Genomic DNA, 15,989 nt, shown 5'->3' with positions numbered 1-15,989 from the left:
CCCACAGTGCAACGCTCCGGAAATCGACGCTAGCCTCGGACTATGGACGCACACCGCCAAATTAATGTGCTTACTGTGGCTGCGTGCACTCAACTTTATACAATCTGTTTTATAAAACCAGTTTATGTAAAATCGGAATAATCCCATAGTGTAGACGTACCCTCAGTAACAACCTCTAAAACAAAGTTTAAAAAACTGTCACGCTTATAGGAATGAATTCCTTAATTCCAGCCTATTGGAGGGGATAGACTTGCTTTGTAGAAGTTATAGCACATCACTACAGCAAAGAGGGTTGTTTTTTTTCAGGTGAGAAGCTAACTATTCTGTACTAGGCTCCAGCTAAACTTGCTGGTGACCAGAGAAATTGAGGGACAAGTGTCCTTTGAAAAGATTCTAGGCAAACTCATTCAATTAGAAAACCTGCTTCATGCAATGTTTTAAAGTGAACTGATTTGGAGCTTACACATGACCTCCTGTTTTAATCCAAACAATACCAAAAGAGGTATTATGTCAATGTTTAATTATAGCCATAAAACAATCACGTTGCTATTATTGTGAGAAAGTATTCTCAGCTGGAGAATTGAAATTAATCCTTTTTCACGACCTTGTACAACTTGTCTTCACTGGCTGCTATTTTAGAAAAACTATGCATAAACCAGCAGCTGTTTGGCCAGTTTTAGTAGTCAGTTCTCAAACTTTTGTATTGGTGACCCCCTTCACCTAGCAAGTGTCTGAGTGTGACACCCCCACCCCCTTATAAATTAAAAATACTTTATATTTCACACTATTATAAATGATGGAGGTGAAGCAGGGTTTGGGGGTGGCAGCTGATAGCTCTTGATTCCCCACATAATAACCTTGTGAGCCTCTTAAGGAGTCATGACCCCCTACGTTTGAGAACCCTTGTAGTAGGTGAATGCTGCAATTACACAAAAAAACAATCTGAAGCATGTAATCCTCAGCGCTCTCTCACACAGGTCAGTGTAGGATGGATCACACTTAAGTCTTTCTGGAAGTGTTAAAGTAAAGGATTCTTCAGCCAGTTCAGCAAAGGAAAGGTTATTTTTGCATTTAGTTTCTATATAAAACTATAGTTAACAAGAAGTTGGTAGACTGCTCGAAGTCTGTGCAACTATAAATCTACATTTATGGCTAAAGAATGGATTTCAGTTTTTCCTTTGTAGAAAATTACTATTTTCAAAGCCAAGACTTTTTAAATATTACAATAGATGAAGAGGAACATACAATCATATCCAGCCCATCTCTTTCAGTGGATATTTTAAAAGGGAATTTACTGCTGGTATAAAGGAGCTAGTCTGGCACAATAAGTTAGCTTTGCCGATACCAAGAGAAAGGCACGCTACCCTTTCACTAAACCTGTTTTTGAAACCTGAAATGTTTATTCTCAGACTACAGTTCACATCAAAAACAAAACAAACATGGTAAGGTTTTAGTGAATTTAAGCTTTACTTGGAGTAACGGTAGAAAAGAGTGGCATTCTTAGTAACAGTTTAACATTTATGGCAATTTCCAATGCAAAGTGGTTCTGCTTACAGTCAGACTTGTTTCAATACTAGCCATCTGGATTTTTAGGCATTCTTACTGTAATTAACCTCCTTTTACAATGATTGGATCACAACATAATTAATGTAACTAGGCTATTCATCTCCAAAAAAGGAACATACTGAATGTATTCATTATCTGTAGAGTTCATAATTACCAAAATACAAAATTCCTAAATAAACTTGAAACATGTAACAAAAGTGCTATGGCAGAAATATAATATGCACATAATTGAAGAATAAATTATTGTAATTGTTTGACAGGGTCCTCTACATTTTTAGGCAGTTTTCATACTTTTATTTGCCTGAGTATTGTACAGTAGGACTTAAATGCCCAGAAGCTATTGGTATAAGATTAATTTAAGGCAACCAAAGTGCAAGAGTTCAATGTGTATTAGATATAAACAGAGCACTTCATAACCAAAGTTGTGCATCTGTTCAAGTCCATAATGTTTGACATGTGAAAGCCCTAAAGCATTTTGCCTAAATTGAGACACAAAAAAATTAGAAGTGTATTTTGCACTGGTGGAGCCATGGAATTTTGCTTAAGCTAAAGTATAATTTTCTCCCACACAGTCAAACAGTACATTGCTGTGCTAAGAATACACTTCTGTTTTTGTTTCTCATAATATATAACTGCCATTTATATTTACTCTGTTCTTGTTTACTTACTGTGGCAGCCAATGAAGTCACATCTACAAAATATTAAAACAAAATGCACAATACAACAATGTCTAGAGATGGAATGTAAATGTATAGATACTGGATTTTTTAAAAAATACAGTACTTAAGATTTCCCATTTTAACCAGTTTCAGCATATTACATAGCAGTAACTTTGTCTGCTACCTAAAAATGTTGCTGTTTACCCACATGGAGTTCTTCAATTCCTCCTTCAGTTTTCTTCTTTCATACTGTACAGCGGGTCCACAAGTTTATTGTGAACATGCATTAAACCTTGGGGGGAAAAAGCAACAGTGCCAGTTTTACATTAGTTATCAGCACACATTTTCTATCTACACTGTTTGCTGTTTTTAACTTCACAGAGGTATATACATTAATATTATGCATTGAAGTAGAGAAAAGCAGAATGGGCATTTAAGAAAAATCAACTCTATACTGGCACCTAGATATTAATTCAGTTAGGCAGAAGGAGCAACATATTGTTCCTGTGTTATTCATGGACATTATATCATATGAATGAACTGAATAGGGACATGAATGGGGAATGTAACAATTCTGTAATCAATCATCAGATATGCATGCAGGTCCATTATTTAAGACTTGTTTCAATTTAATTTTAAGTGCACACTGATAAAGATTAACAAAAGCAGCTATGTATTTGTGACCAAGTTACAGAGTGCACAATATTGCTGCATGAGTCTCTTAATCCATAGTGTTTCATCGCCAGAAATTAAGATTATACAATACTTTGATACGCTCATAACACACTGTTTTAACATTACTGGCCGAAGATGTTTATTACTACACCTTATGGTATCAAACTCTCAGAACAAAGACCAATTATCTGAAAGATCAAGAATACACAAATAGAACATACTACATGCATATGAAGGGGTCAATTAACTGTTGCTACAGAAAGGATAATATGTATTTCCTTTAACGTTCAAGTATGTAACCTTATATCATGGATTACTTTGAAAAGGAACCATACTGAAGAACTTACTTATGCACCATCTGCTCATTTAATGTCATTCAGGGTCATCAATTCATTTAATGTCAAAGTGCAATTTTTACTAATTTTCACTCGTGTTAACACTTTGGCACTGGCACAATTAGGAAATCAGACTAAAGATTCAGTTCAATTTTGTGCCTGATCAAGAGGATTGGTTTACTAAACTTCAGTCAGTTATTTCTGTGCAAACCTAATGAAGGCAATATATGATAGTACACATTATCTGAGGATAGTGGACTTGCTCAGGTTTAGCTAAGCATATTACTTATTCTGAGGAACCTTTATTACCAGTGCTGACGTGAGAGGTGGAAAAAGCCAAGCCCAGAGCCGAGGCTGTGTTTATAGGGCTAGCAGTTTAAAAAAAAATGTAAGTATGAATATGTTACTACATATGTTTGATACAAAAGATGGTTGATACACAGCGAAATTCACAGTGATACTTACAGCCACTCTTAGAACATAAGAATGGCCACACTGAGTCAGACTAATGGTCTATCTAGACCCATATCCTGTCTTCCCAAAAGTGACCAATGCCAGGTGTTTCAGAGGGAATGAACAGAACAGGCAATCACTGAGTGATCCATCCCCTGTCATCCACTCCCAACTTCTGGCAAAGATGCTAGGGACACTCATAGCATGGCACTGCATCCTTGACCATCCTGGCTAATAGTTATTGATGGACCTATCCTCCATGAACTTATCTAATTCTTTGAATGTGGTTATATGTTTTATCCTTCACAATATCTCCTGGCAACAAGTTCCCTGTGTGTTGTTCTTCAGAGTGGAGCCAAACTTTAAAGATGCATCTACACTTTTTGCATTTGATTTCCTGATTTTGTGTTTAAAAAAAAAGAAGGCGGTGGGGGGGGAGCATATGCCCCAATTTGTGTTTCCTGAAGGCACAAAGAGTATTTTTTGATAAGTACTGCACTGCTGCTTTTATGAAGCATATCTAATTTTCCCATTAGTAGATGTGCATTTCAGGAAGAGCACATTTAGAGCAGGGGTTCATAGACCTTTGTACTGGGGACCCCTTTCACAGTGCAAGCCTCTGAGTATGAGCCTCCTTATATATTAAAAACACTTTTTAATATATTTAATACCATTATAAATGCTGAAGGCAAAGCGGGGTTTGGGGTGGAGGCTGACAATTCACGACCCCCCATGTAATAGCCTTGCGACCCCCTGAGGGGTCCTGACCCCCACTTTGAGAACCCCTGATTCAGAGGCACAAGTCTGATATTTACAAGCTCCACCTATTAGATGAGAGCAGAGTGAAGATCCATTCTTCACAGAGGCAGCAGAGTTTAGCATCAGGATCACCCTCCCAAGAGGTATCAGCTGAAGACCCATTTCCTGGTTACGAATTTCAGGTTTCCTAATTTTATAAGTCCCAGTCCATTCTGGGGCACAAAGCCCAAGGTACTTGAAATAGATGATTCAAATGATTATGCATTTAAAACATTACCTGAAGGAGGAGAAGAGGCTTAAGTTACTGGATGGGTTGGATAAGGGCCAAGTGAAGAGAGAGCAACTGGACTGTCTACTTTCTTGTTAACCTCTTATGGAAAGTATGCACTTCCTGAGTTGCTCAGGCAACCACAGTCCCTCTTTCCTAAAGTGTACCCTACAGATTCACAAGTTTTCCATGTTTATACATGGTACACATTTTAAACATTTAAAAGTTTAAGAACTTAAAGCATTCACTCCACTCCTATGAGGATTATTTACATGCCACTGTTCACAGTTCAACTGTTTTTGCTGTAACCGGATTAAGAGTCTGGTTATTTGTTTCCGGCATATATAAATTTTTTGCATTCTACAACAAAGGCAGATGAAAAATTCCCCTTCCCCCACCCATATACTTTCAAAAAAACATTATTAGACATCAAGTATGGAAGATTGTGGCCCAAAAGGTGAGGTTTTTGGAAAGTTATGAATGAGTGAAAAGATGAGAGGCTACCATTAGAACTAGCTGCTCCAATTGCTATTGACTACCTCGGTAAACAATAAGGCAGATGTTACTGTGCTATAGTTTGATGTATAGAACCAAATTTTACAAAAAAGACTCAAAGTGTTGGAGATGGTGAAAGGGTGGTAGGTAAGTGAAACAAATAGGATAGTCATTTTTGAAACACATCTATTGAGGCCCCAAAAAGAGTTAATAATCAGAAGATCAGAATTCAGGAACTCCTAATTACTAATCCTGGAAAACACTGCCTTTCCTCTGTGGCCTAAAGTGAGAAAACCACCTCTGTCTCCCCATGTATAAGTTGAGGTTGTAAGTTTAACACGATTAAGAATATTTCAAAAAGTTACACACACAAAGAAGCAGTACATTATAGTGTAACTAATCAGAGTAATTAAGAAAAAGTATGAACACTTTAATATACACAATGCTTATATATATATATTTATATATATATATATGTTTGTAAGTGACAAGATTATTAATCAAGAGCTATGCTAACTAGTGCATTGAGTCAAAGGAAGCATGTCCAGGCAATCTTGACTAGAATTCTAGATTACAAAGACTAATGATAAAAACTACATTCAAAGAAGTTCAATACTGATATTCACTAAATTTACTTTTTCAACAAATAGCCAAAATATACACATAACAGAGCAGTGAGATACTTATAATTTAAGTCAAGAAGTGAGCTACCAATGATACTGTAAAAAGAAAACCCAGTGGCTTTTGGAAATCCCAAAGTATGGCTGGCCTTTCTTAAGTTGACAATGTCCATGGAATTGTGTGTTTGGAAGAAAAAAATACTTTCAATTCAAGTTAAAAAGCCAGCAGCCCAGATCTCATGGACACCTCAAAATAGTAAGTGTTCATGCCCTGGAGAGAAAGAGGTTCAAAAAAATAAACTTCAATTTCTATCTACCATAACATTAACACTGGGAAAATAACTACATTAATTTCTTATCCTCAACATCCATAGCCTAATCAGTAAGAGAATACAACAAACCTGATTGCTGTGAAACAACCTTTGTTTTAAGCAGCAATTTACATCATAAGTATGATTTTAAAAGTCACTCATTGAAAGTGCATTAAGGATCAAACATAAACAAGGAAGTGCAATTAGTGCTAAGAAAAGAAGCTTTGAACTAAATATACTCGATCTAATTATTGACACACAAAACCAACATAGAAATCTCACTAGACTACATAGTGCAGATTCAGTTATGGAAAACACACAGTAGGCAAAATGTCTTCACAAATGATTTCAAAGGCTTGAATAATACATTTGGGCCTTAGCAACTTCAAAATGCTGGTTTACTGAACTATGCATGACAAATAAGTCAAATGGAAAAATACAGCAAACCATAGCAGAAGCAGCAGCTTGAAATGATTTGGGATTAATCTCTATCATTTATCAAATTTTCTATAACCTGAATTTCACTTTCCAGCGTTTCTGAAATCAATGAGTTACAGCAACAAACTATGTCCTATAAAGGGAGAGATAAAGCCGATCAGCAGGACTTTGGCGGCAGCTCAATCGTCGGTGGTATAGCAGGTCCTTCGCTGCCTCTCTTCCTCTTCTGCGGCAGCTCTAAGAGGAAGAGAGGGACTGAGGGACCCGCTGCCAAAGTGCCGCTGAAGACCCCGACGTGCCACCCCTTTCCATTGGCCGCCCCAAGCACCTGCTTCCTTTGTTGGTGCCTGGAGCCGGCCTTGCTGTAAAGTCAAGTTTCCAAGATGCTGCTGTTGAGGAACACATGGCTAATAGATTACATTCAAAGAAAGTTTACGCGAGAGACATACTAATGAAGGATTCTGTATATTGCTTCTTGCATGAAAGGAATGTGACTAAGCCTTTTAGCCACTGTATTATATTCAAATACAGAGTTCAGCATTTCATATTTGAAAATGGCAACTATTTTCAATTGTTCATGGTGCATTGGGGACTAGGATTTAACCCCCAGTCATTTTTAACTTATTAGTCACACAAGAATATATTCTGTTTCAATTCAGTGCTCACCTTTGAAGTATTTCACAGTTTTAACTCTTAGTTCTAAAGTAGCATCTTCATCACATACGAAGATAGTGCGAGGGTGCTGCTGGAAAGCAGAAACTGTCCACATATGATTGACCCCCTCTTCAATTGCCTTGTACAAAGCAAAAGCTTTATGGGCACCTGTTATGAGAATCATAACCTGGAAGATGAACAAAAAAAAAAAACACACACACACACACAAAAAAGAGTGAGTTTTCCATTTACCTTAAATTCCCAAATCAGTTTTTAATTACTAGTTAGATAATGGAAGCTTACAATATTTAAACATCTTAAGATGGACAGTTCTTTAACTTACACTCTACTGAAAACCTACCACTTTTCAGAGAAAAATATACCAGCATATTTTAATGTGTCCATCATCATGTCTAATATCCAAGCACTAATATGTTCCCACGTGACTCCACATTATGAGACGTCAGCCGAAAAAGGTGATATCTAATGGTCAAGAACTGCCAGAAGTGCCGCATTCAGGATGACACATCTACACACACACATATCATACAACGTAAAATTGAATTACCCAGAGTATTCATTATTATTATTATTATTACTGTAGTGCTTAGTGAAAGTCAGAAAGTATGACAGAAAACTCCTTTGTTTTCATGCAACAGCCCCTCACTACACAGTAACTAAAAGGTGACCTATAAAAGCTAAGATATCAAGTCCCAGTAACTTTACCAGTTATTGTCTCAGTAAGCTAGTCCAAGAAGACATTCAGAACATTACCTGACAACACTTATTTCACAGTTCCACGGATGGCTATACAAATCTTCCTTCTAATAAAAATCTTATGGTATTTTTATATAAAATAAAATAGATGGAGCTTTTAAAAAAAATGCAGAAACTATACACAGGATTAGTTTAGTCATCACGGAAATAGCCACCTCTGGGAAGAAACAGTAACGGCAGAACAGGAAACCTAAGCAACAGTTTCAGAGTGGTTAATTCTGTAACTCCCTATTAAAATTACAGGGTGAATTTAGGTGGACAATATAAATGAGACTATGGCCAAGACACCTCGATTTTTTTTAAAATGAAGAATTCTACAGGTTCTATAGGTTTCAGAGTAGCAGCCGTGTTAGTCTGTATCTGCAAAAAGAACAGGAGTACTTGTAGCACCTTAGAGACTAACAAATTTATTTGAGCATAAGCTTTTGTGGGCTACAGCCCACTTCTTCAGATGCTGACACACTTCATGTTCACACACTTATTCTGCTGTAAGTGTGGTACTTTTTGTGTAGTACAAGTCTCTTCTAAAGCAACATAAGCGAAACTGAAAAAAACCCGGAATACCATAACGTGTCACAGGATGATTTAAGTATAATTATATTGGTTTAACTTCACCCTGAGAGAACACAGAAAACACTCTCCCCACGTACGCAAATCAGTGCTGGGGAACTGGTTCAGAAATGGTTTGGAAGAGCAGAGTACTATTGGTATTAACATTAAAAGAGTCTGACAAATCAAGCACTATTAAAAAGGATCCTTTACTCTCTATGGGCCTTCTCAATGGACCACCTAAATTCTTAGACTGATATTGTTGCCATGTTTATGCTGTAAGGAATGAACACTACATGCCACCATTAAGAAATTTATCCATTCGTAGCATTCTAAAGAAGCCACAAAAACTTGTAATAATTGCTTACTACCAGATGCCCAGTTTAAGTAAACCTCTAATTAATAATAATAATAATAAAAAAGTATTGACATCTAGTTGCAGATTCAGTAATATACTGTTAACTAGTGATTTATTCATTTCAAGATCCTTCACATTAGCTCTATGATAACCAAATGACAAAAAGTAATGTTGGGTGTAATTATACTGATGAAGCTTTGCCATAGCATCCTGAATATAGACACATGCAAATTAAACTAACAGTGAGTTCTTACTTCTCTAGCATCCATCACTGTACCGACACCAACAGTTAGTGCCATAGTTGGCACTTTAGATAAGTCTCCATCAAAGTATTTAGCATTTGCCAAAATGGTATCCATTGCTAAAGTCTTTAACCTTGTTCTTGAAGCCAAACTTGATCCTGGTTCATTGAAAGCAATGTGGCCATCTGGACCAATGCCTTAATAAGACAAAAAAAAGTCAATTATTCAGGGTTCCTGATAAGGCTACAAATATTGTAAGACAAGATTCATGATATAGTTTCCTTACTTATTAATGAAAAAAATAAGGCAAGAGTCAGAACTAGTATACCATTAGTTATTAAAATGTGGACAGTAACAATTCTATAATTTCAGGTTCAAACTGATTCTCCAAGTCAGTAGTAGAAGGCTCCCTTTCTTAAACTGTCTGCTTCAAAATGAAATACATTTTTAGATATGTTTTGGAAGTGCTGACATCAAGGGATTCAATACATTTATTAAAACCATGACAAGCGATCATCGCTAGAGTGTTTTCTCATACCTCCAACAAACAGATCAATTCCCCCAGCTTCTTCAATTTTTTTTTCAAATGCATCACACTCTGCCTGTAGGTCTAGAGCATTCCCGTCAAGGATGTGAGCATTATTAGGATCTATGTCAATATGCTTAAAGAAATTGTTCCACATATAAGAATGGTAACTCTCTGGATGATTTCTTGGAAGCCCTGGAAACAACATTTAAAGCAAAATGTAAACTGATTTTACTAAAATTAAACTTTCAGATTGACATAAAAACATATGGTGGACAAGAAATATGCAGTAAATTTCTTAAATTCTGTCTCACCGGATCAAATAAACTGAAGCATTTTATAGACTGGATATGATTCTCCATTTTCATGCACCTTACGTATACAAGAGTGCAAAGTGGAGCATACATGATGATACAAAATATAAGACACGAAAATTTGGCCCAATAATCTGTTCCTAAGTACCTTTCATAAGAGAGTTTCAAAACACTTCACAAACACTGAATTTAACCTCAACATCCACTTAAATTGGGTAAGTATTATACTGATTTTCCAAATGAAGATCCTGAGGCAGGGAAGTTAAAGAGACTTGTCTAGCGTTACACAAAATTTGCAGCAGAGGCTTGAATGTCATAACTCTCAGTCCTGTGCTTTATTCAAAAACAAGACACTGATTTATAGCTTTAATGCAGAAAAAAATAATAGGTCATATTTCTTAAAATTTGAGACATAACTTACCTACATATTCATCCATATTGAAAGTCTTTACATATTTAAAAGAAAGATCTCCATTCTTGTGATATTCTATCAGTTTTTTGTAGCATCCGAAAGGTGTGCTCCCTGTATAAAATAAGCTTATTATTCTGATGTTTTGTATGCCATGAAGATATTTTTAGATGTATTTGCAAAGCTATAAAGCATAAACTCTTCATAAGTTAAATTACACTACCATGTTCATTTGTAAACCCAGTGTCATTACATATTTAAAGTTCTGATAAACCTCATCCTTCTCCCCAGGGGGAAAAAAAGGGTTTTTTCACTTTTCTAAACTATGACACACAGAAATATTTACAAGAACATAACATTTAATGTTTGTTTGACTTAGGCATGTCTGAACTTTTATGCCGTTATGTACCTATTTAATTTCTAAGACACCTATCGTTGTGGTTAACTAGGCACCAAACATTTCTGTAGTTACTGAATTACATGAGTTTACAACAAAAAACTTATTACCTGTTGGTAAGCCAAGCGTAAAATATCTTCCCTGACTTGGTTTGAATTGGATAATACGATTACAAATGTACTTTGCTGCCCATTCACTTGCCAAATCATAGTCATCAAGAATTACCAGTCTCATTGTGATGGTGAACAGCTTACAGGAAAAAAATGAGGTTAAACCTGTGAAAAACATTGAAACAGTTTTATTAGTCTCATAACATGAAAAACAGAACAAAAATGTAGGTAGGGTTAGTTCACCCTTAGATGTTATTTTAAAAGACTGTGCAGATCTAAAAATCCAACTTCACATTTCTAGAATATAATTCAGGGTAGACAAAAAACATGTATTTATGCACTCAGTCAATGACTTTAGCGGGGATTTCAAATCATCTGTCTTCCCTCAGGTTCCAGTTGGACAACAAATTGCAACATTTTGGATCACTGAAAAGGCTACAGAAGACCAGGAAACAAAACTTGAACAATAAACATAACCTACTTGGTCCATTAATTAAAAAAAACCTACTCTAAAGGGCAAAATTGTGAAAGAGTAAGACAATGAGAGGACAGACACTTTCTTTTTCAAGCATAGTACTCTAGATTCCAAAGTTTTAAAGACTTACATCTTGATCTTGCAAACACTTATACAGTTTTATGAAATAATACTTCCAATGAACTCAAATGAGTTCAAGGGGACAACCCACACATAAATGCTTGCAGGATTAGACACTTGATCTGTCCCCCAGTGGAAAATGGGGGCATGGCCAGTAGCTTGTCTTATGATTATCTGAGAAAGCAAAAAAAATCAAAAGTTGCATAACACTGTCAGTACAAGGTGAGCTACCTTTAAGTAATTTTTACGAAGAATTTTTTTTTGAGAACTTCTTGTTCTTCCATAATTGGTTGAACTTGAGTGCCTGAAGTTAACTAAGAAGTGATATCAATGACAGGAAGTGGAAATAAAAGACTGGTAGGTTTAATCATAATTATATCAAGGTATGTGATTTGGGACTATTTAGAAAAACCAGATGAGCACAAGTCCAGGGGAACAGATGCGCTGCATCTGAGGGTGCTAAATGAGCTGGCGGATGTGATTGCAGAGCTACTGGCCATTATCTTTGAAAACCCATGGCGTTTGGGGGAGGTCCTGGATGACTGGAAAAAGGCTAATGTAGTGCCCATCTTTAAAAAAGGGAAGGAGGACGATCCAGGGAACTACAGGCCAGTCAGCCTCACCTCAGTCCCTGGAAAAATCATGGAGCAGGTCCTCAAGGAATCAATTCTGAGGAACTTAGAGGAGAAGAAAGTGAACAGGAACAGTCAGCATGGATTCACCAAGGGCAAGACTAACCTATTTGCCTTCTATGAGGAGATAACTGGCTCTGTGGATGAGGGAAAAGCAGTGGATGTGTTATTCTTTGACTTTAGCAAAGCTTTTGATACGGTCTCCCACAGTATTCTTGCTGGCAAGTTAAAGAAGTATGGGTTGGATGAATGGACTATAATGTGAACAGAAAACTGGCTAGATCATTGGGCTTAACAGATAGTGAGCAATAGCTCCATGTCTAGTTGGCAGCCGATATCAAGCGGAGTGCCCCAAGGGTCAGTCTTGGGGCCGGTTTTGTTCAATATCTTCATTAATGATCTGGAGGATGGCATGGACTGCACCCTCAGCAAGTCTACAGATGACACTAAACGGGCTGGAGGATAGGGATAGGATACAGAGGAACCTAGACAAATTAGAGGATTGGGTCAAAAGAAGTCTGATGAGGTTCAACAAGGACAACTGCAGAGTCCTGCACTTAGGATGGAAGAATCCCATGCAGTGCTACAGACTAGGGACCGACTGGCTAGGCAGCAGTTCTGCAGAAAAGGACCTAGGGGTTATAGTGGACAAGAAGCTGGATGTGAGTCAACACTGTACCCTTGTTGCCAAGAAGGCTAACGGCATTTTGGGCTGTATAAGTAGGGGCATTGCCAGCAGATTGAGGGACGTGATCCTTCCCCTCTATTTGGCATTGGTGAGGTCTCATCTGAAGTACTGTGTCCAGTTTTGGGCCCCACATTACAAGAAGGATGTGGAAAAATTGGAAAGAGTCCAGCAGAGGGCAACAAAATGATTAGGGGGCTGGAACATGACTTATGAAGAAAGGCTGAGGGATCTGGGATTGTTTAGTCTGCAGAAGAGAAGAATGAGGGGGGATTTGATAGCTGCTTTCAACTACCTGAAAGAGCATTCCAAAGAGGATGGATCTAGACTGTTCTCAGTGGTAGTAGACGACAAACAAGGAGTAATGGTCTCAAGTTGCAATGGGGATGGTTTAGGCTGGATATTAGGAAAAACTTTTTCACACAAGCAGGAATGAGTTACCTAGGGAGGTGGAAGAACCTTCCTTAGAGGTTTTTAGGGTCAGGCTTGACAAAGCCCTGGCTGGGATGATTTGGTGGGGGATTAGTCCTGCTTTGAGCAGGGAGTTGGACTAGATGACCTCCTGAGGTCCCTTCCAACCTTGATATTCTATGATTCTATGAAGGTCCAATAGCAAATGACCTGCTAAAGCTAGAAAATGCTTTACCCCACAGGAAAGAAAGGAAGTGAAGGTGTGTCACAAGATACTAAACTTCGAAAGTATATCACCCTTTTCTCTGTAGCTGTGTTTTCTGGCATTGGTCCAGGACTGAATATAGTACGCCCTGGATTTCGAACAAATGTAAGTTTTAATCCATAACTAACATACACAGGTATTCTTGTCTGATTTGAGGAAGAGGTCATGCTTGGAAGAAGACAACATGATGTAATTACACCTCTCACACTTCTGAGTAAGTGACTGCTCCTTATATATGAGGTAAGGACAAACGCCCTAACAGGCATTTTTTTTCGTTTGCGAACCCCTAAGAATTTTTGAATGGAGATGCAGAACCCTTTGGGAATCTTAGACATAGTCGGCAGACCCCAGGGGGTCCATGGACCATAATTTGAAAACCACTGGCCTAATTGAAAGTTCCTTGAGCTTAAGTTCCTAGATGCCTAAGTCTCTTGAAAATGAAACAGTATCCTAAATTACTTAGGCTGTCCTTCAAACTTTTAAAACTAATAGCTCTTGTCCCCCTCCCCCTCTCCTTGTTTTTATTAATAGACAGGAAGAGAAAGATATGTTTCCCTGCTTTTTCAAACTCCCAACTGATTTTTTAACTTAAAGAGTCTTTTCTTTGTTTGGACTAATTAATTCATTCTGTGCCTGGAGAAGAGGCTACTTCTGTCAAAAGCTGGTTTAGCACTTCCACAAATTCTGCTTTTTCACTGCGGTGATTTATCTGTGTAGAGACAGAAAAAGGTGGTTGACAAATTAGTGAATTTCTGTTTGTATCGCTGTGCATGTATGCAAGGAGACAGAGGAAGGCCATTTACTTGAATGCTCAGAACCACCCAAAAGCAAGGGCTGGCAGTTACCAGGAAAAATCAGTTTTCCCATGAGCTGTAAACTTTCCATGATGGGTGGAATTATAAATATTCATAACTTGATAACTGAATCAATCAGAGCTCAGGTAGTGAGAAGCTATCAAATGGGAGTATGAAAACGCCAAGGTGAGCTCAGTGAATGACTCTGATGAGATATAAGATAGTCTCTGGAGTTACAGAACAGGTTCCAATGCCTGTGATGCCTTTGCAGGTCTCTTGCACCCAATAGTACAGTTCCTGGGTCCCCTACAGGATGAAGAACTTTATACAGTACATGGCCTACTGTGCCATATTTATTAAGTTTGACCTCAAAATAAATGTTTTCTTCCCTCACTCTTCCTCTACACAGACAGGAAACCTTTAACTCTAAGTTTTTGATAGAAACTTGTGAATTCAGACTATTTTTTTATTTAAGTGTTTTAAGAGATCATGAGAAGTTTAGGCCATAACATATTTCACATTAAATTCAGATTTCATTTTAAACAGATTTTTAACAAGAAAAAATTAGTTATTTAAATAAAAAACCTGATTTAAATTTTAAAAGTCTATTCCCTCCACCAAAAAAAATCAGTTTACCCAAATTGGAATCTTTAGCCTCAGAGAAAGGCGCATTGCCTCATTCAGCAACCTTAGCTAGGTACCTAGGCCTGTACTCCAATGGCATCACAGCCTCACACCCCAACTACAGTCCTCCTCCACCGACCAATACCCCCCTATTACCCAACTACACCCACACTTCCCTCGGTCCCAGACCAACACCCCCATGTCCCCTGTAACCCACTACAGTCCCCCCCCCCGACCAAAGTTACCGCCCTTGCCCACCACAACTGCCCCCACATACCTCTGTGACCCACCACAGCCCCCCACGACCAAAGTTACCGCCCTTACGCACCGCGCCCCCCAATAACTCCTTCCATTACCCACCCCTGTACGGCTCGATCTTAAGACTGAGCCTTCCTCCTTCTCTCCCCCACAGCCCAAGCCACCTACTGCCTCCCTCTGACCCCATCACCCGGCCCAGGCTCAGCCACAGGGGCAGCACCCACGGGAAACAGGAACCCCGTCACCAGGGTGACAAAAAGGGGCCCCCGGGGACAGAACTAACCGACCTGACAGTGAAATCGAACCGATTTCAGTTCAAGCTGAAGCTGGAGCGTGACCCGGAAACATATGGGAAGGACTGGACGTGACTGGGAGGCCAGCGACGCGCATGCGCTGAAGTGACTATATCATGGGAGACCCGCGCCTGCGCAGGCATTTCGGTTTAGTAGAGCGGAGAGACAAGTGTTTGTAGAGCGTGTGCGGGCGGGCTGATAGCGGCCGGGTCCTTGGAGCCGCAGGGCCGGGTGGTGGTGGCTACCCCGAATTGAGCGCTCCCTGCGAGCTCTGGAGTGGGCCGGGCGGCCGCCTAGGGGTGAGGCTGCCGAGGAGAGGAGGCTGGGTCCTTATACCCGAGATCGGGACAGGAGGGGGCTGTGTCCTGGGGGAAGGCTTAAGCCGTAGAAAAAACCCTCCCAAATAAGCTACGGCCGGAGGTCCGCGACCGGCCCGGGGAAGCCCTGCGCTGGGGAAGGAAACCAGCCAAGGGGTGGGTGGGTGTGTCACTGGTCACAGCCAGCCGTTCTGTAGGAT

General features: G+C 38.9%; 1 protein-coding gene across 2 annotated transcripts; it reads right to left on the bottom strand.

The window, feature by feature from the left end:
* Positions 1 to 1,443: 1,443 nt before the first annotated feature.
* On the bottom strand, positions 1,444 to 15,538 carry GNPDA2 (glucosamine-6-phosphate deaminase 2). 2 transcript variants are annotated; one of them, XM_032789909.2, is made up of 8 exons: positions 15,467 to 15,512; positions 13,536 to 14,212; positions 10,916 to 11,080; positions 10,421 to 10,522; positions 9,698 to 9,880; positions 9,172 to 9,356; positions 7,246 to 7,420; positions 1,444 to 2,517 (listed from the first exon to the last, which is right to left on the bottom strand). In XM_032789909.2, the coding sequence occupies exons 3-8, from the start codon at positions 11,037 to 11,039 to the stop codon at positions 2,456 to 2,458; spliced, it is 831 nt and encodes a 276-aa protein (XP_032645800.1). In that variant the 5' UTR covers positions 11,040 to 11,080; positions 13,536 to 14,212; positions 15,467 to 15,512; the 3' UTR covers positions 1,444 to 2,455. The 2 variants fall into 2 exon arrangements, with proteins under 2 accessions (XP_032645800.1, XP_032645799.1); XM_032789908.2 differs by lacking the exon at positions 13,536 to 14,212 and having other exon boundaries at positions 15,467 to 15,538.
* Positions 15,539 to 15,989: the final 451 nt, after the last annotated feature.

Source organism: Chelonoidis abingdonii, chromosome 5 (assembly GCF_003597395.2).
Source record: "Chelonoidis abingdonii isolate Lonesome George chromosome 5, CheloAbing_2.0, whole genome shotgun sequence".
Taxonomy (NCBI): domain Eukaryota; kingdom Metazoa; phylum Chordata; order Testudines; family Testudinidae; genus Chelonoidis; species Chelonoidis abingdonii.
Note: the sequence above shows the minus strand (reverse complement) of the source record. Positions and strands in the feature narration are given on the sequence as shown.